The sequence below is a fragment of the Lates calcarifer genome, linkage group LG18 (assembly GCF_001640805.2).
Source record: "Lates calcarifer isolate ASB-BC8 linkage group LG18, TLL_Latcal_v3, whole genome shotgun sequence".
NCBI classification, from domain to species: Eukaryota; Metazoa; Chordata; class Actinopteri; family Centropomidae; genus Lates; species Lates calcarifer.
Window position 1 is genome coordinate 5,231,612 of NC_066850.1, and position 20,293 is coordinate 5,251,904.

Consider the following 20,293-nt stretch of genomic DNA (forward strand, 5'->3'; position numbering starts at 1 on the left):
ATATAACTGACTGTGACTCTGCACTTCACAGCCTCTCTCTGATTTGAGGACGTAAACGCCACACAGAGAAGGAAAAGGCAGAGAGAGCGTCGATCGAGCTTATTGAATCATCAGGAGAGGAGCAGAGCGACAGACTCATCAAGACCCTTTTAGTCTCCGTGCTGTAGCAGTGCATCTTTCTCCCCCTCTCGCTCTCCAACATGCTCGCAGTGCAGGAGATGGATTTTTCTGAGAGCATTGTGAGGGGTGACCTATTTTAGCTCGTGTGTGTGTCTGCATGGAAGGTGACCGTCAATACAGCCTCTCTGCCACTAGCGCTCCACGCCCCCACTTCCTGGCCACACACGCGAAGAAACCTTTCTTTCTTTTTTCTTTTTTTTCCTCCGCTTGCTTCTGCAGGAAGAGCATATTTTCTGCCAATCAGTGTTCACTGCCGAGTTCAAACAGAGAATGTGTTTCTCTCTGTATGTGTGTGAATTATTCAGTGTGCCTGGGAAGTATAGTGATGCTGACTTATTCAGCCAGTAGACAGAAAGTAGGTTAGACCTACTAACAATTACATCTTTCTCTCTCCTCCTCCTCTGTCTTTCTCTTTCTTCTTCCACTCTCTTTCTAATCTTCTTTTTTCTCTCCGTCTGTCTCTCTCTCTCTTTGCCCAGTAACTGCCCTGGCATCCTCGAGTCGTTTTAGGCCAAGTCAAGTCATTGTGAAGAAATGTGTCTGTGAGCACACATGACTCAGTCGCACCCTGAAGGGGGTCTGTGAAGCCGGCACTGGGCTTTTGGGGGCAACGCCCAGTGTGTGTGTGTGTGTGTGTGTGAGTGTGTGTGAGTGTGTGTGAGTGTGTGTGAGTGTGTGTGTGTGTGAGCGTTTATATGTGATTGTGTGGGGCAGTGGAAGTCGAGCGTTCACAGGAAACTGGCCAAGTCAGTCATGCTGTTTTACACTTCTGACCGATAGGAAGTAAGAGAGTAATAGAAACAGCAGGGAGGAGAAGTAGAGGAATAGAAAGAGCTGGACCGATATGAGAAAGATTTTCTGTTATTCAAATCTATTATGTGCCTGTAATTCTGCAGTAAAAAGAGAGATAAAAGCACTGGGGTGAAGCGCTTTACATCAGAAACGCATAGTATTCAGTGTGTTGGTCCAATTGAGTGCAGCATATAAAAAATACTGCAGCCCAGTCTGTCTGAAAAGGTTGAAAACTAGTTGAACACCATCTATCAACAGACGACCATCAGCAGTAAAATTTAAATTATCTGTTGTACGCATTTCGCTGACACGACCACAACAGTGCAGCGCAGGTGGTTTCAGTGCATTCTTATCTTTAAATGTGTGAAAACCATAGAAAACTCTTTGGTGAGAGTTTTCTAGTGTTCAAGTTGCTTCCCTTTCCGGTGAAGAGGAGCGCTTCCTGTGATGTGCTGTACCTGTGTTCTTGTATGTAGATGTAAAACACTCTCCTGTTGCAGCTTGAGGATTTGCTGTATTTCAGCTGTCATCCAAAACAAGCAACATTATTGTCATGAGAATTTTTCCTGGGTTAAATCTAACTATTATTTTCATTAAAAATTATTTTCTTGTTAAATTGATCAGTCATTTTGTCTCTAAAACGTCAGAAAGCAGTGAAAAGTGAAACCTCATGCTTGTGCTGAAACGTCAGCTTATGGAATAAAGTCAACGCTGCATAACCATCATTGTGCTCCTGCATCTGCAAATATTTTTGCTTTTTCACTGCCTACAGTGAAAAATGCCTGTCACAATTCCCCAGAGCCCAGCATTATTTATTTACATAGCTTGTTTTATCCGACTAACAATCCAAAAGTCAAAGATATTTAGGTTTTTCTCACATATGATGAAGAAAAGAACAGTTAAGCTTGAAGAAACGAGGAATGATGAAGAGACATGTAATTCATCCTCATGCTCTCCCTCTACCCCCTCTGTTTTTCCTCTTCTTATTCATTTTTTTTCCCCCGTCAGAGTTGCCCCATCGCTTGTTGTCATTTTGGAGAGACTGATACACCACTAACTGTTGTGTAGTAAACAAGAATTAAATAGAAAACTACACTCGAGTGGTGATAGAAGTGAGGATATTTACTTTTCTTCGCCCTCCTCCTCCTCCATTCAGAACAGAAGCTAGTGCGAAGCGACATAGTGTGTAAAGGGAGAGTGTGAATGAACTACAGAAACAAGGAATAAAAGAACCCATTAGCTTAGTTACCAAGAGCCTCTCAAAAGCTTTGGCTCTCCCTCTTTCCTTCGCCCTGTTTCTCTCCCCCCTTTTGTCTTTTTTCCTCTCCCCCCACATCACTCCTTCTCTCTCCTCCATGAAAAATACCCATGTCCTCCTCTCCTCTCCTTTCCTCTCTTCTTCTTCTCCTCTCTTGTTGGTTTGTTTAGCTGTGGTACAGAGCAGCAGGCAGGGACTCAATCTCTCTCTCTCTGCTTTATTTCTTTAGCATCCTCCAGGCTTATTTGTGTGTGTGTGTGTGTGTGTGTGTCTTTTTGTACTTGTGAGTGTGTATTTTACGTAACCGAGGAAGTAAGAGTAATTAGAAACAGGGTCTGCCTGTGGGACAATGGAAAGTAGACAGAAAAAGGGCGAGACAGACAGTAGCTGGGTCTCCATCCAAGTGTTTTTTTGCAAGGATGAATCCCATTATATAAGCATAACATTACAATACAGTATAGCGTCTTGTAAGTGTAATGTGTAAGTAATTGACAGCAGGTATATAGTTGCCAGATTAATGGCTTAATTCTACAATAACCAGTAGATTAAGAGACTTTTTGAAGCACTTGTCTATAAAATATCTTCTCACCACAGCCTCTCATAAAGTACTGTATCAATATTTCTCTCAGTTACACATCTGTTGACTTCATTTGAATTGATGGAATAACAGTTATTCCACATTTAGCGAAGCAATGTTTGTGTACAACTTGTATGGATTGAAATTCTGTTCAAAAGCAGAAAGACAGTGTAGCCTTTATACCTTACTAGAACCTCAGGGTTGCACTGATGCATGTGCATTTTTGCTTAAGTACAAATGTAGTTGCAAAACATTATGTTTGTCATCTTTTTAGCTTTTCAATAAACACACAGCTGTTGCTAATTTGACCAACTACTGAGATTAGAACAGAAAATGCCTCCTCCAGTCTGGTGGACAAGGTGTTTGAAGCAGCAGCAGCAAGAAAACAAACAAAAAACCTGATATCAGGAAACCTAATACCTTAACTTTGCTGTAAAACTGGATTTGCATGTGCTGAAGTGCCTTTGAGCAAAGCAATGAGGTTGCTGACTTCTAGGTGTTGTCTGCGACTAATAATAAACATGCGTTGACCTTTGCTGAAAGAGCGACGAGTTGCTGCACAATGTCAGGATTTATGGGCTTTAATGGGAAAATCAACTAGTTTTTCCCAGTGTGCTGTAAATGAAGTGAAATGGGCCACAGAGAGAAAATACTTATCATCATTACAGCGTTAGAGGGCACAATTCTGTGCATGTTTGTCTCCGCATAATGTGTTTTGTGGGTTGGGGGAGTCGCAAACCATCACAAATCACCACTGCCTGCCTTTCCTGCTCATTGTGCGTCTCAGTGTGTGTGTATGTGAGTGTGTGTGTCTCTTCCCGGGCTCTGGCCCAGCACAGAAGCAGACCTCTGTTGGAAATGTAATTCACATGAGGCCAGAGGAGCTCTAATGCTATTACCACACACACACAAACACACATATACACACACAGCTGTTGCCGCCCACAGTCTTTATGTGTGTGTGTGCATACCTCAAACTCGTTCTCTCCATTGCTTCCTCAGTTTTCTGGTAGTCTGTCGTGGTTCAGAAAGATGCAAAATGAAAGGTGAAAAACTCATTATGTCTCCAGGGTGTCTCTTTGCTAATAGTGTTAACTGTTTACTTGTGTGTGAGAGACTTAATGCAGCAGTACAGGAAGCTGTTGGGTCAAAAAGACAACTTCCACAAAGACAAAATAAAAGAAAAAGGAGTTGAAAGTTGGTGTGAGAGGGAGATTTGTCCGACAGAGGATCGGAGAATTATCTCTTTGTAATATCACATAGTTGGTGTAAGTGACGTTGTGGCAAGAGTGAAACAAGGACAGAGAAAAGTCTGAGGGTTGGGAGTCTCAGGAAGTCTGGATGCACAGTGCAGTCGCAGTACGTGTCCATGTTACACTGACAAGAGGAAAAGCCTGCAGTCAGTGCCAGAGAGAAGAGAGAGAGACGAGAGGTGGGACCATTTTTCACACGAGGCTCCGGCAGCCTGAACGCCCACGCCGACTTTCTCAGACTCGCAGGCAGAGAGAGAGAGAGAAAGGGGCGGGGGGCAGAAAAAGTGGAGTGATGCCTAATTTCCTCACTGTCTCAAGAAAGAGAGAAGAGAGCGATTGAAGCATCTGAGAGAACCTCGAGAGCGTTATCACGCGAGCTGGGCAGCAGCAGGAGTTTCTTTAAAGTTTCACTGTGATGCTCAAGGACAAAGTGAAGTTGTGAAATGAAAAAATTACTTTAAGTTTTAGCGGGTTGCTAAGGGTACCCGCTCCTGGCAAGAAACCACGTTCGGTAAAAAATCCTGTTAATCAAATATCACCATGAAGGAGTCCTGTTCGTCTGCATCACTGCCTTAACCAGAGGTTTTAAACAGATAGCTACTTTGGTAGAAACAATATAGTAAAATCTCTACTGCTTAACAACCCCCCTTATTTCATCGGACAACTAAGACGCTCTCCTTTTGTGGACCAACGCTCTAAAGAAATTATATTCAGAGCCACAGTGTCTGAGGACAGCCAGCTAAGCTTTGGTCTGCTGTCAAGACAGGAGATGTTGTAATTTGTTCTCCTCCCATTAACTGAATGTGTCTTCATCAGTGTCAGCTGCTATTAAATTTGGCCACATTTAACTTCGTCCACTGCAGGAACAGGAGTGTGTGTGTGTGTTAGAAGGGGGCTGTGGTTTATTAGCAGCAGAGTGAATGTTGAAGGATGTGCACTGAAACCACTGAAACCTGATTTTACAGCATCTTGAAAAAAATGTAACTCAATCAAATGAGTATTTCTCTGTTTGTAGAGACGCTGCAGAGTTTAGATTTTTTATTCCCAGCACCTTTATCACAACTGCTCACCAAAACGCTGTCATATACTCCTGTTTTCTGTGTATTTATCTGTGATACACAGATAAAAACAGACTTGTCTGACTGTATCGCACCTGCATCTCTTTCATGAGAGTAAAAAATGTTGCTTTTCCACTGTTTGTAGGTCCATTTATTCCCACAAACATGCCGTACAACCTGTCCAGGCGAGAATGAAGAAAAAGAATATAATTTGATACCGTCTGCTTAATAATTTATTTCTCTTGTTTGCCTTCCAGCGGTTACGGCGGTTATCTACCAAATACCGGACGGAGAAGATCTACCCCACCAACGTAGGAGAGAGGGAGGAGAATGTCAAGAAGAACAGATATAAAGATATACTGCCATGTAAGTGCTGCTGCCGTGCAGGAGATGTAAAGTTAACAGAGCTATTGTTAATGATGTTAGCTACACCTGTGCTCTCTCTGCTGTGAAAACAGGAGATAAGCCAGCGATGACGGACATATAAATACTGCTGTGTCTGATCCATTAGGGCAAAAGACACAGAGAAGCACTTAGAGGTTGTAATATCAATTTTATGCTGATGATGGTATTTTGTATATCACAGGTTCCACATAAAACCAGGTTATTACTGAATCTGTAGTTTACATTTGAGGCTAGATTGTTAATTTAAAATGCAGGTAAACAAAACACACTTAGTTGCCAGTTTATTAAATGCATATATTTAGTATAATGGTCTCACATACACACGAAGCTTTCACTGTACTTAATGACCTCAGGGGAAGCCTCCATGACCCAACATCTGTCCTACTTTTTTATACCTTTATCCTCTTTCTCTCCTCTGTCCATCCATTCATTAAGGCTTTTAGTAAATGAGCTGCTGATAAGGCAAAGGAAGAGCTGGTTCACCCGTAACAGATGTGCACACACACATACAGTGCATAGGAATGAGGATGTGTCTGTGTCCATTAACCTCTTTACATGATTCCACTTCTCTCATGTTTTTATCCGTGTCCTCGTTTGCTCTCTCTTTGTCTCATTCTTTACATTTTTCATCTTATCTTTTCCTCTTTGTCTTCATCTTATTCTATTTTCCTTTACGTCTCAGTTGTTTGTATTTGCCCCTTTTTGAGTGTTAAATATTTTAAAATAAAATTATGACGTTCATTATTCCCCTCTGTATTTTGTTTCCCTCCGCAGTTGATCACAGTAGGGTGAAGCTGACGTTAAAAACAACCAATCAGGACACAGATTACATCAATGCCAACTTCATCAAGGTAAAAATCAGGCGACTTTGCTGCGCTCTCTGACTGGTTTGAGATGTGTCTACTGTGCAGATTTGTGTTCATGCTTTCTGTCCCTTTCTCTCCCATCAGGGTATGGATGGCCCAGAGGCCTATATTGCAACTCAGGGCCCACTGCCAAACACTGTCATCGACTTCTGGAGGATGAACTGGGAGTACAACGTAGCTGTGAGTATGGCTCATTGGGTGGAGGAAAAGCAGAACCACTGTGTAAAAAAAAAAAAAAAAAAAAGACTATACTGTATAATAGGAATGTAAGGATTAAACTCTCATAATACCTCAGTAACAAGTCCATGATACAATATTTATTGCAAAAAAGCAACTGTTTTGTTTATTGAACAAACAAGAAGTCATTATTTTAGTCAGTTGTATTCCCTGACTGCAGTCTGGCTGTTTTTAATTTATCTGTCAACTTTTCCTCCCTGATGACTGGTGATGATTAGATCTAAAAGATTCAAAGGTTCTCCCTCGCCTCTGACACCGGCGTCCACCAGCTTCACTAGATTCATAGATTTGAAGAGGGAGCGAGCGCAAAGGATTATGGTCTCAGTAGTTCTTTCCCTTCTCCAGCGGCTGTAACGAAACTACAGTTTTGCCTGGAAGACCTATTGTTTGTTTTACCGAATCAAGGTGTTTTTGTTCTCACGATATCATGAAATTGACGATATTGTTACATCCCTGCTGTATAATGTGTAGGAGAGAGCCCATGTGTCAACTTGCATGAACAACAGAAAGTCGTCACAGCAGTTATGCAAAGTTCACATACGTGTCGAAGCTCATGTTCTACCGGTTAGGGAGTTTTTACTGGCTAGAATGAGATATTACCTCTAAGATGACAACTCACATCCTTTTATGTGAACACTGTAAGTGCAGCAGTTAGAAATAGACACCTTTACAGTTTTCTTATGAATATTCATGGTGTTATTTTACAGCATCTGTGCAGCGGCAGCAGCGGTGGTGGTTGTGGTAGGGGTTGAATAAGGTTTGGGTCACACAGCTCTGCACAGTTAATAACTGTTTAAAAAAAGTAAAACTGTAATAATTAAAGTAATTAAAGTAAATATTTAATGCGGTTGTCAGAAACGAAGAGGCAGATGGGGAGTGCTTATGCCTGAACCAGATGGACAGATCTTGAGAGGGAGGGAAAGAGCAGTGATCAGGTTTAACCAGCTCTCTGAACCGATGTAGATCGCAGCTGTGATAATTACTCCTGTATGATCAAAGGGAAACATGTGAGATATAGATGTGAGAGTGAAACCTAAGATCAAAAAAAAAATGATCTGAAGTCTGAACCCATCCTGTAGGAAGGGAGAAGGTTGAGCCATTCTCAGTTCAACTTTTTCACATTCTGCATGAGACTCTGCTGAGCCACTGGTCCTAATATTCGTAGCCACAGATTCACATAAAGAGAAGATGTGCAGTTGAACAGAACTGTATTTTTGGATATGCAGGGTTTAAATATTGACAGATCCTTCTTGTTTGTGTCTCTGCAGGTTATTGTAATGGCTTGTCGAGAGTTTGAGATGGGAAGGGTAAGGCCTCTTTACATAATCAGTGCATGCATACATGTCTATATGTGTATATATTTTCTCCACAAGATAACAGTGAATGTTTTCCTTCACATTTTTGTCTGTTAGCAGTCCTTGTAGAAGTAGCTACATAAAATAACAAAGTTAAAGCCTTGATTTTCGGCATTTGTAGTATTTTATTGTAGTATTTTATATGTCTTTCTTGTTTGAGTGTAGCTATGTGTTTGTATTTGTGAGAAGAGGGACTGAGAGGTTGCTCAAGGCAGTTACTAAAGCCTTGAATAAATTTGCATTGATCCAAGCTTGTTATCATTTTAGGTCAAGATGTTCACTGAAATAGTAATAAACTGTGACTGATAGCTCAAATAACTTGTGTGTGTCTGTGTAAATGTGTGTTTTACACATGCAGACATATGTATGTATAGTACAGTGTAGTGTATTTAGTCTTTCTCTTTCTGTAATTGTCATCATCTGTGTTCCTTGTGTCACTTTGTTTGTTTATGTTCGAACCAGAAAGTGTGTGTGCACAGGAAGCTGTGGTATCTGCCTGGTATTCTGTTCTAAGCCAAAGCTAACTCTTGTTCTTCTCTGGTTAGAAAAAGTGTGAGAGATATTTCCCGCAGCAGGGGGAGGAGCCCATGAGTTTTGGTCCTTTCAGAATCTCCTGTGTAAGTAGGCAAATCTCTGATAATACAGCTGTTTGTCTAATGAGTGGTGGAGTGGTCCGTTTGGACTCCTGCATTTCTCACATTTTGTTCTAATGACTGTTTTTGTCGAGGGGTTGTGTAAACGTTCTCCCTGTCTTTGTGTTCTAGGAATCAGAGCAGGCCAGAACAGACTACTTTATCAGGACTTTGATGGTGGAGTATGAAAACGTGAGTCCTCTAGCTTACTGCTCACTGTGTTTTTGTAGACTTTATTAATCCAGGAATGCAGTTTTCTTAAAACTTGGGCTTTTCTCCCCACCAGTAGTCAAAATATTGCAAAACCAATAGTGGTATTTTTCCAATATCTCTTTTGTGAGATGGCAAATGTATGCAAAAATCATGACAAATATCACCACTCCACCTTAAAAAAACCCCAAAACATTCCCCTGTATGTCTCTCTGCAGGAAACCCGGAGGATAACACAGTTCCATTATATGAACTGGCCGGACCATGACGTCCCCTCATCGTTTGACTCCATACTGGACATGATTGGACTAATGAGAGAGTACCAAGAGAATGATGATGTCCCTATATGTGTGCACTGCAGGTTGGTGTATATGCTGTACACACTGTGCTGAGACACCACCATAAATATGTAGGAACATACTGTTCAGTGGCATTTTAAAAAGAGAGGGTTGTATACAATGTTCACAAAATCATAGCTCACACCAGCGTTGATGATTCACGAATCATATTAAATTTCTCACCAGTGCTTTTGAATGATACATGAGATTGTTGTTGGTTTTCTGTGAGGAGGCAGCAAGAATGTGAAACAGGTGGACGACGCTGGTTTGTGTGTTTTGAAATCAAGTTTTCAACACAGCAGAAGAATGTTGCAGCAGCTGTTAAACCGCATACAAATACACATTTACTCCTGGCAGAAGCTTGACGTTAAGTTTAAAATTCAGCTCGTTACATACCAGAAAGTTTGAATGACTTGTCTTGGGTTGACATTTCTGTTTTCAGCTGACTAATGTTCTCATTTAGATTTGATTAAGAGAAGGATAATTAACCACTTAGCTGCCGTTAAGGATTCAGCCATGACTCTCGCTGCAGCTCCTGTGATTGGTTTACACATTTAAATGTCATCGGCCCAGGCAGTGATAAAAATATGACAAAGCCGTCCCACTGAAGGACTTAAAATTGTGACAGAGTGAACAAGAATGAAAACAAAACTCACTGAATCACAAGGCTGTAGATTCAGGTTTCATGCCGGGTGCACACACAGCGCACACACTGTCTCCATGTGTGTGTAATCAGCGATAATGAGCAGCCTGAGGACATTTCCTGGTTCCTCTGTTACACAGCAGGACTTAAAGCTGTGCCTCTGCGTCTGTAAAGATGCTTTGTGTGGGTCGACGGGTACTGTACAGTATGTGTGTGCTCGTTAGAGTCTCAGAGGGCTCTCTGACAGCATGAGACAAACTTTTATGATTTTATGTCTCAGACGTGATGTCACATAATCTCAGCTTCTGTGCGGCTCCTGTCTCCATCCTGTCTGGATGAGGTGTAGACGAAATGTAGAAATCCAGAGTGGAGGAGCGCGTGTGTTTGCGATAAGGAGATGTCGGCTTTAGTGTGTGTTTTTGTGTCTTCACACATGTGCTTCTGTTGAATCTAATCTGAATGACTGTGACTGTACAGTGCAGGCTGTGGGAGGACGGGTGCAATCTGTGCTATCGACTACACGTGGAACCTCCTCAAAGCTGGGGTATGTGACCACACTCCCACACACAAACACTTTCCACACACCAAATGCAATGACTGATGTGAGAATTGACCTTTTTTGCTCTGTTGTGTTTTTTTAAAGAAAATACCAGAAGATTTTAATGTTTTTCGGTTAATCCAAGAAATGAGGACTCAGCGACACTCGGCCGTTCAAACCAAGGTTTGTTTTTAGTTTTAATTTGTATTTGTTTACACACAGAATAGTCTTACGCAACTGATGTAATACAAAGTTGTTGTGAGTAATATGGATAAAATATAGAAATGCTAATTAGCGTTTGGGTGCTAACTGCTAACCGCAAGTGTCGCTGCACCCAGATTTTTCACCCCACAAGAAACCAGGGATCTGAGATGTGTGTTGTGTGATTGTTTGATATTTTAATGAATTTCCACAAGCTCGTTTCTCAACAGTGGGTATCAGTTTCTTTGTATGAAAACCACCACGTTCCTGCCCCCAGAGGCTGTGAAAACATTTTGCATAACTGCGCTAATACCTGATTCTGGCAATGATCAAAGAAGATCAAAATCAAAGGCAATGACATTTACAGGTGTGCATACACCACATGAAAAAATAAAATTTAACCAAACGTTTCAGTCTTGTTAAGCTTTTTAAGTTCTGAACTATTGAAATCTCTTGTGCACCTTAGCAACAGAGACAAACTATATTTCTGGTGTTACTCATCACTAACTTGCTGCTCTTTATAAGTCCCCAGGCCTCTTTGTGCTCCTTGCTGCACACATGGTTAAATATGGATCCTCCCAGCTCGCACATTCCCACCATAATTTGTAACTGGTTTAGGTTGTTTTACCAGAGCTGTGACATGGGTGTGTTTGTGCGTCTCCTCGCTCACATATTACAGTCATATCTGTATCTTCAAGTGAAATACTGTGCGTTCAAAATAACAACGCACTGAGCGCCATCTGCCCTTTTGCACCTTATTTATGGCGTTCCCTCCCACACACACACACATCCGCACACCGAGAGAGAAAATGAGCCGTTAGATAAATAATAGAATCGCCCTGATAGACACTGACACAGGTTTGAATTCAGTGTCTTGCACCAGATTTCAGTTGCAAGCCAGCAACTGTAATGTAATTTCTGAAAATGCAGTGCAATACTCCTGCTGCCTGACCAGGGGAAAGTAATGAGATTATATCAGTGTGCATCAGTGAAGGCCGTTCCATTGTTTTCACACAGGTTGTATTTCATAACCTTGTAAATGGATGTTTCTCAGTATTGACACAGAGATTGTTTTTTGCTTTTGTATTGATTTGCTGAAACGCTCTTCTCCTTCACCTCACCTTTCTTCCATTTAACCCCTTTTTTCCTCTCTTTCCGCTGCTTCTCTTTCTCTTTCTTTGCCCTTTTCTCTGTCTTTTTCTTTTCCTTCCAGGAGCAGTACGAGTTAGTTCATAGAGCGATTGCTCAGCTCTTTCAGAAACAACTGCAGCTACTGGAGAGCCCCACCAACACGCAGATACACGATGGCATGGTATGACACACACACATACAAAAACACACACACATACACATGTATTGTACATGCTGTCTGGTGTTAAAGAAAGACAGGATGTCGCTGAGTAACACACTCGGAGTGGGAAAAAAACACAAATAATTAGTCACAGGGGAAGGAGCGGGTAGGAGGGATAGAGGAGAGGAGGAGAGGCCTTCAGAAAACTTTGCTCTTTACACAGAGAGAAAAAGAAGAGTTACAGAGTTTGTGCCAAAATAAGAGAGAAAGAGAGAGAGAGAGAGAGATCTTCCTTCAGGATAATCTCAGAGGACTGGATACAGTTAGACCTGTTTATGAAGAGCTAGAAAAAAGCTTTGCTCCATCAGTCACCACTGCCCTCGTTTTCATTTACTTCACACTCTCCCTCATTGCCCCCAAACACACACACAAACACGCTCTATATATGAAGTGTAATTAATTATCCCTGCTCCTCGTCCCATCGCACTAGAGTTACAAACATATGATAAAAATAACATATTAAGGAAATCAAAGGAGCAGTAAACAATTTGTCCTCAGTCAGGCCTGGGCCTGTTAATTTAAAGAAGTTACACCACAAACTATTCAGAAAAAAGTAGTCACTATGACACAATTACACATCAGGTTTTACAAGAAGCATCTACATTTCATTAATATGATAAACAAACATGTTATTACTGGTAATTTATAAACAAAGTGAAAGAGAAAGTGAGAGACTGGCTTCAGACCAGCTCCTCTCCTAAACTCTTTTGATACAGGTTGTACTGTTGCACCAGTCTGCTTGATTGGTCCTCTCTTGAAACATAAAATATTCTGCTCGTTAGTGGGGGAAAAAAATAGCTGCTCTTCCAGATTGCTCCTGGGAAATGTAGTCAAACTAGTCGTGCTACTTCTGTAGCTACGTGAAGATAAATGACAGATCAGCGAGGCAGTGTGGAAGACAAACCCTAAAGACAAGAGGACACATTAGGACTATGAAAGCGTTCATTGGCAGCGACCCAGGAGCTGACTTCCTGCTTAGGAAGCTCTAATGACATCACCACCCTCCACCTCCCATAATGCACTTTGTCTGAGAATAGACACGCATCCGTTGGGAGAGGGGTACCCTTGCAAGAGACAGTCACACAAGCATGTTTACGTCAGGAAAGACTCAGCTGACACACTTTCTAAACTGTCGCCTAAATTCCTAAAATATCTTTTAAGCTTTTCTAAAATGAGGACGAGTGAGTTCACTGTTCTGCACTTTAAGAAAATACACCACTTGTTTTAAATCTTGTATTGTATTAACTGTTTGTTAAGAAAAGGTGTGGCATGTATGGAGGAGGACAACGACTCCAGTGCAAGTTTGTTGCTACTGATTAGAACCTTATTATCTAATAAAGTTGCAAGTCCAACAGGCTCACTACACACACACACACACACACACACACACACGCACACACGCTTTGTAAAATATTATCAGCGTGCAGGACTGACTCAGTCCGCACACAAATTGACTCATGTCCAGTCAGCCACTGTCAGCAACTCAAACACCCACATAGGTGCTCTCAACAGCAGGACGAACAATAAGCCTACACATACACACATCCCACGCACGTTTCTCCACTCACACGCAGCCGCCATTGTTTGCAGGAAGTATTCCCACCAAGTTGATTCTCACAGCGCACGCAGGGCCCTGTCAAAACCTCTGTGTTTGGCTGAACATGCTCAAGTTAGCTCCATAGCGGGCTTTAGCAGATTTACAGAACCGCAGTGGCCTGACTTCCCCCCTCTGTCCGCGAGTTTATGACGACTGAAGTTGTCCCGTCATCCTCTCATTAGCAGAGCGGAGAGAGAGTCAAATTAATGAGTCACGGAGGGGAAGAGAGAGGGGAAGGAGGAGGAGGAGGAAAACCAGAGCTGAGAGGAAGAGAGGGAGTTCTGAGGGCTTCTCTCAGAATCAGTTTGGATCCTTCAGGCTCAAAACTCTCCACCTCTGCCCCAGGAGCATCCAGCTCCAGAGAGGAAGAGAGTGGAAATTAACTTGTTTAGTCTCAGAAAAGTATTTAAAAACTAAGCTGTTTTGAAATTTAACAAAACTAATAATGCGTGTAGGGAAGATCATATAGGTGATTTTATGATTATAAAGGTAAATTCCATCTTTCTAGACAAGATGTCTCATTCTTTCTGCATAAATCATATTATTATAGATAAACAGGAACACATAAAGGCTCTTACACTGGCAGGAATAAATAACAAAAATAAAAATAACATCACACTCACTGCACCTGTGTTCATTTAAGACGTCTGTGCTTAAAGGATCAGACTCCATACTGCCACAAAACAAGTAAACACAGAATATTCTTAAACTATAGAGGTAAAAAAAAGTAGTGGAAGAGAAACTCAGGGCCTAGATTTAATCAAAAGTAACTTTACCACCATTATATGACATTTTTTTTGGTTTTGAAGTCTGAAGTGTTATCAGCATTTGCCTGTAAGTAGCACTTTCATGTAGTAACTGGTCAAGGTGAAGCTTATTAGCTTATTTTAACTACTTATTTACTGTATAAAGTATAAAACTTTTTAGTCTGATGCACATTGATTAGATGGTGCTGAGCAGTGAAGCAGCCCTGGCACCTTGGATTTGAAAACCTGAGTCAAACTTAAGAATGGTTTTTGTCTTTCAGGAGGAGAGCAGTCCAGACAAAGCCAGCCACCAGTCAGATGATGAGAGATGGGACACGCCGCCTCCCAAACCTCCCCGCATCCGCAGGTAAGACATGTTCTGTGTTTGGACAGTTTGGGTGAGACTTTCTTCAGACTTTTCTTCTTTTAAAAAAAAAAAAAAAAAAATCCTCAAGCGTGTTCCTGTCTGCTTTCTGGAAGCTGTTTGTCTCAGAAATCAAACATCACCTGTCACTTGTAGCTGAAGAATAAACTGACCGGCGCTGCTCCTCCTCACACATGAATGAACAGCAGTGGGTGTGAAGCGGCCCATCACATAGTGGGTGGTGTTTTTTGTAGAGGAAATGCACGCGCACACAAAATAAAAAACAGTATCTGTTAATACACACAGATGCCTTCTCTCTTTTCCTCTACAAGTCTGCCTCTCCTCTTCCTTCTCCGTCTCTCTGCTCCCTTCCCTCCCTCTCCTCTCATTTTTAATTTTGCTATATGTGCCCAGCAGGGGTTGTGTTCCACTTTCTCTCAGCCAGTTCATCTTCAGTTCCCCTCCTCTCTCCTCTCTCCCTCCTCTTATGACTTATCTAGAGAAGTTATGGCTTCGTACAGTGCAACTACTTAGAAACAAGCCTACTGGATGCCATTGCGCAGAGAGTTGCCTCAGTGTTGCTGCTTTAGTGTCACTGAGGACATCTTGTTGCCAGGAGACACCGTTTCACTTAATTACCTGTTGCTAGAAGCATTGTCTAAAAATGTCCAGTTTGACAGCATTTTGTGTGAATCATCCGTGTGCTTTAATTTAAATATTTATTTTCATTCCTTGCTCTGAATTCATTTTAATTTGATGCCCCTGCTTCTGTTCCTTCCTGTTCAGTTTAGTGGGTATAAAGATCGGTAACCAGAAGAATCATGCGTTGGAGCTGACGTGACCTTTGTTTGTGCGCTCGGGTTTCCGTAATTTGCCCACTGTAACAGCCGGTTTGATGGGAAAGCAAACATTTTTTCAGAGGTCCTAATTTTGGGACGTAGCTGCAAGCGATCTGTTTACTCAGAAGTTTCTTTCCTGTTCTAAGTAAAACACACAAATTTGAGCTTGGAAATGCTGCCAAAATAGGAAGTGTTCCTGGAAATGGGACAGAGCCCTGGCGGTCAGAAATATACAGTATGGGTCTCTTTCTTTCTCCTCTTACCTCACTCTTAAATCTCACCCTGCGTCACAACATGTCGCCTCTTTCTGTCCGTGTCATCCCTCCATTTCCTAAAGAAATAATGTCAAGGCCTAGTTTAAGCCTGAGAGTATTCTAATGATGGTAAGAGCTATTTTTATCAACATAGTCCACATTCTGCTGGCCACACTCCCCCTGGTTCCCTTCAGGAGTGGGTGTGTGTATGTGTTTGGGAGGGGGGTTTGTGTGTGTTTGAGAGAGATGGAGGGAGATAGCGCAGGAAGCCAATGAGGCTGGGATCAAGGTTGCAGATACTGAGTCACGGCTTTTACATACATACACAGCCACACCCTGAAGACTCATGTCCTCCACTTACACCATTAGCTCAGATTTGTCCTTTTTTGTAGACAGTGTTTTATATGGGACAGCTGTTGAGTGTTAATGCTGCATTAAAACGAGACGTTTGACTTATACTTTTAAATTGGAAAAAGTGTCATCACAAGTATCTGTTCTGTATTTGTAGTGAAACTGAAAAATTGTAACTGATACTCAGCCCTGTCCACTGTTATAGTCCACACCTATGACCACCACCCAATAACACAGACACAAATACAGAAGAAATTGTTTTCAAGAGTTTCAAGGTATCTGTTTGTCTATGCCTTGAATTTAGGCAAATCCATACTGATCTATTAAAACCGAGGTTCAAGGTTCATTTTATTTATCTCTAACATCAATGGGAGTTTAATCGCAATCAAGCAGAACTTATTACAGAAAAAATAAGAATCCATGCAATAAAAACATGCTTAAAAACATATAATTCCACAAGAGAACACGTTGGGAAAGTTTAAAAATGTAGGGATAAACATACAATTCAAATGACAGCATAAAAGTCCTCCTTAAACGTCTAAAGCTACTGTTTATTGTGTCTTACAGGAGGTCTTAACCTGCTGCTGTATGCTGTCCTTCAACCTCTATAATCCCACTAAACATCTTAGATCCTGAACCTCATCCTGATGCACAGTTATTGATGTGTGGTTATTAAGTTAAATAAGGCCGGTTATTCATAAATTCATATATTCTAGAGGTGTGTTTTTGAGCGCTGCTAATCAGCCCTGTGTGGCTCTGAGCTGAGGTGATGCAGCTGAGGCACCAGATTCTTATCATTGGAAGTCAAACAGATAATAATCTAATCCGGCAGACACACACGCGCGCAAACACACTATATTTGCCTAAGCTTTGATCTACATCTGTGTGGTTTGAATGTGCAGTTTGCTACTTTTCTTGGTTGTTTGTTTGAACGTATCCACAGCAAAACCTGAAACCAGGACACGTCTCTCTCTCTCTTCTCTCTCTCTCTCTCTCTCTCTCTCTCTCTCTCTCTCTCTCTCTCTCTCTCCTCTCTCTCTCTCCCTCTCCCTCCCTCCCTCCCTCCCTCTCTCCATCCCCTTGTAGTCCATGTCCGCCTCCTGTGAATGCATTCAGGTCCCACTGTGAGCCAGCGCTCTGATAAAAAATGCAGCATCTTCCCTCTGGAGTACATATGTGGAGGGCACGGTGCACTTGTTGTGGTGTGTGTGTGTGTGTGTGTGTGTTTGAGTTGCATCTATTTATCAGTGTGGGTGGTGTTATTACATAAATTTCAAGTTCCCACGAAGGCATGCATCTGTGTGCACATGTGTGTGTTTATGTGTAGGAGTCTCGGTTGCATGTGTGAACATAATGTGAGTGTGTGTTAGCTGTCGAGTGTGTCACCAGCGTGCCAGAACACTACGGACGTTCGTAGTGTTTTTATGCTTTAGGGCAGAAGTAGAAGAACAGGAGCGCATGGTTAGTTTTGTAGCGTGCAGCTCTTTGAAGTGTTTTAAAACAGATTCTTAGAGATTTTGTCTTTTACACACAGACGCTTTTTACAGCTTAAAGGGAGAAAAAAAAATCATGATTCAGACCGCAAAAATATTTGACACTATTTACAGCCAGAGAAGCAGTAAAAATTAACATTTTACAGCTCTAAAAAGAGATGTAAGTGAACTTTTAGTTACTGAAACGTGTCAGTCTGGGGACCAAAAGCTCAGTGAATTAGTTTGATGTGCTGCAGACAACTTGTTTTTGATAAAGCAGGTAATTCTGGTAAATTCTTGTGATACACTCACACCACTGAACGCAAATAACAAAATGAAAAAGTAAGAAAAGAAGGAGATGATCAACGGTTCTGTTCACCGTTAATACAGACAGTTGTTTACAAATGAAAACAATACAAGAGAAATGTTAAATAACCCAGAAAATAAAAGAATTAATAACATGGTCAGTTTAAATGAAGACTGTGACTTGTACATGACCCAAAAGAAGACTGACGTTAGATGTTTAGAAGTGTATTTGGTGCTCTGACTACGTTTCTGGCAAAACTTTGAGAAAGTTTAAAGTAAGTGTTGTTTGTCAGTTGTGGTCTCTGATGAATAATCTTTCAGATTATCAGCTCAACATGGGCTGAAGTTAAACTGAAGGTGTTATTCAGGGAAAGCTCGTCATTTCCTCCCTAACACGACTTCTTCTTTACCAGTGTCATGGAAACCCTCATATTATCTTAATACATATTTATACATTTCTTCATGTGTGTCTTAGTGCTGCAGTTGTCTGATGTGCCTCGTGCCTGTAACCCCAATTTCCTCTCTGCTGCTTATTTGTTTTGCTGTGACTTATTAGTGTTTGCTCCTGTAACAGCTCAGCTTCCCCTTAGGAATCATTAAAGTTTCATCTTATCTTATCTTAGAGGGGATGCAGGGCCTGAATAAACTCTGTGGCATCTGAATGATTCATATCCCCATGGAAACAATCAGCACTGGTGGGAATCAGCTGTGCTACTGTTAAATGTGTCTTTTGCTTTGCTCAGGCTATGTAGACGATGTGTAGAAGAAGTGATTCTCATGGGTGGCGTGCACTTTCATTAAAGGAATAATGGGATTCCTGTTTAAACAACGTTTAACTCAGAGGCCAGAAATTGCTAATAAGTGACCTGTGAGACACAGCTGGGGGTTGTGCTGGGTATAAAAGCTCTGCTGTAACTGGCTGTGCTCAAACTTTAACATCAGCAGGGGGCTGTTCACCAGCAATCATGACCTTTGACCTCCCTACTGAGAATTATTAAGAACAAAAGCTATTATCCTGAATCCCTGCATGGTTTCCTATCATTAGTACACATTATCTTTGCCACATCTAATTAAAATCAGCACCAAAAATTGAGAATACAGGAACGTAAATAAACAAAAATACACGTCGTATAGTAAAGCCCCGTCTCAGAGTAGCAGCCAGTGGCAGCCATACTGCAATGCTGAGCAACTCCAGAGTTGCTCAAGAAAAGGAAATCCCCCGTGCTTCTGTCTTTTCTCTCTCATCTCATCTCTCCGTGTCTGTCTTGTCTTTGATTCTCACACACACACACACACACACACACACACACACAGAGGCAGCATCATGTGCAGTCAGTCCTACACTGGCTCTTGCTTCAGTCATGTGCTCTTGATTTAGCACATCACCACATCCTTTCACTGTTTTTCCCCCCTCTGTGTGTATGATCATATATATATATTTGCATGCTTATGTAAATGTATATTCTGTGGAGTGGAACAATAATCTTAATGTATACATTTTCCATGGTTGTGCGGCTAGCTTTGTCACAACCTCAATATCCTGTATGTAATTCGCACACCTACACTGTGTGTTTATAGGTGGGTTTTTAAGCAGACTGTGAGCATGTTACTAAAATACACAGCCAGGTTACATGTGGGAGACTTCTGTTGAACACTGTTGAGTAACAGAAATCACTCCTCATGTATTACAGTACACTTTGGTGGCTGAAAAGAGAATTAAATTCTTTTTCTATAACACTACCTCTTTGGCATGGAGCAGAAATACCTCAGTAGGTTGCTGCATAGAAAATAATGGAGCACAATAGAACAGGAAAAAATACAGTACTTGAATATCCCCCCTCGGGAAATCTGTCTTAGACTCCTGCGCCGCACTTCCAGAAACATTAAATACAACATAAAGTGCATGTAGAGGGCTGAACTTTGCAGTGTTGATTCACAGTCTGTTTTCAGTCTGCGACACATCAACAGATCATGTCAACCTGAAATCCACAAAATATGGGCGAGCGCTGTCTGACTCCTGACAACTGAGGGAGTTTGTCTCCTGTGTGTTGATATATACTCTGAGCACATATTGCTGCACTTTTTAAAAGTCTGCCATCTAGTGGTGGAAAACTGAGCTTCACAGTGTGAACGGAAACTGCCTTTTAGATTCATTCATTCATTCATGTGTGAAATAAATAGAATATGAGTTCATTTCATCATCCTAGTTTCATCACTCCTTTTTCAGAAGAATAATTTAAACGTGACTCTTCAAGATGTCTGAACAGATGATGAAATCCTCGCCTTTTCATCTTTTTCATGTTCTAAAGGGAGTTTTTTCACTTCACTTTAAAGCACCTTCAGACCTGTTTGTTATTATGTAAAGCAAACAGTCGGGGTTTGTACTTAAACGTTAAAACAACTTGTATAACAGAGCTAAAGTAAAATGTGTTGACATAAAAATAAGTTCCTTTATCTTGGTGTTTTAATT

The 20,293-nt window shown here is 41.4% G+C and overlaps 1 protein-coding gene across 3 annotated transcripts in view; it reads left to right on the top strand.

Annotated features, from left to right (window-relative positions):
* Nucleotides 1-20,293, top strand: part of ptpn12 (protein tyrosine phosphatase non-receptor type 12) — a 42,739-nt gene that overhangs the window by 9,924 nt on the left and 12,522 nt on the right. For all 3 annotated transcript variants that reach the window (XM_018686966.2, XM_018686967.2, XM_018686968.2), the window contains exons 2-12: nucleotides 5,376-5,484; nucleotides 6,298-6,374; nucleotides 6,474-6,569; nucleotides 7,895-7,933; nucleotides 8,527-8,598; nucleotides 8,746-8,805; nucleotides 9,042-9,184; nucleotides 10,282-10,348; nucleotides 10,448-10,525; nucleotides 11,757-11,855; nucleotides 14,519-14,604. In XM_018686966.2, the coding sequence (XP_018542482.1) occupies nucleotides 5,376-5,484; nucleotides 6,298-6,374; nucleotides 6,474-6,569; nucleotides 7,895-7,933; nucleotides 8,527-8,598; nucleotides 8,746-8,805; nucleotides 9,042-9,184; nucleotides 10,282-10,348; nucleotides 10,448-10,525; nucleotides 11,757-11,855; nucleotides 14,519-14,604 (926 nt within the window). The remainder of the gene's footprint in view (nucleotides 1-5,375; nucleotides 5,485-6,297; nucleotides 6,375-6,473; nucleotides 6,570-7,894; nucleotides 7,934-8,526; nucleotides 8,599-8,745; nucleotides 8,806-9,041; nucleotides 9,185-10,281; nucleotides 10,349-10,447; nucleotides 10,526-11,756; nucleotides 11,856-14,518; nucleotides 14,605-20,293) is intronic.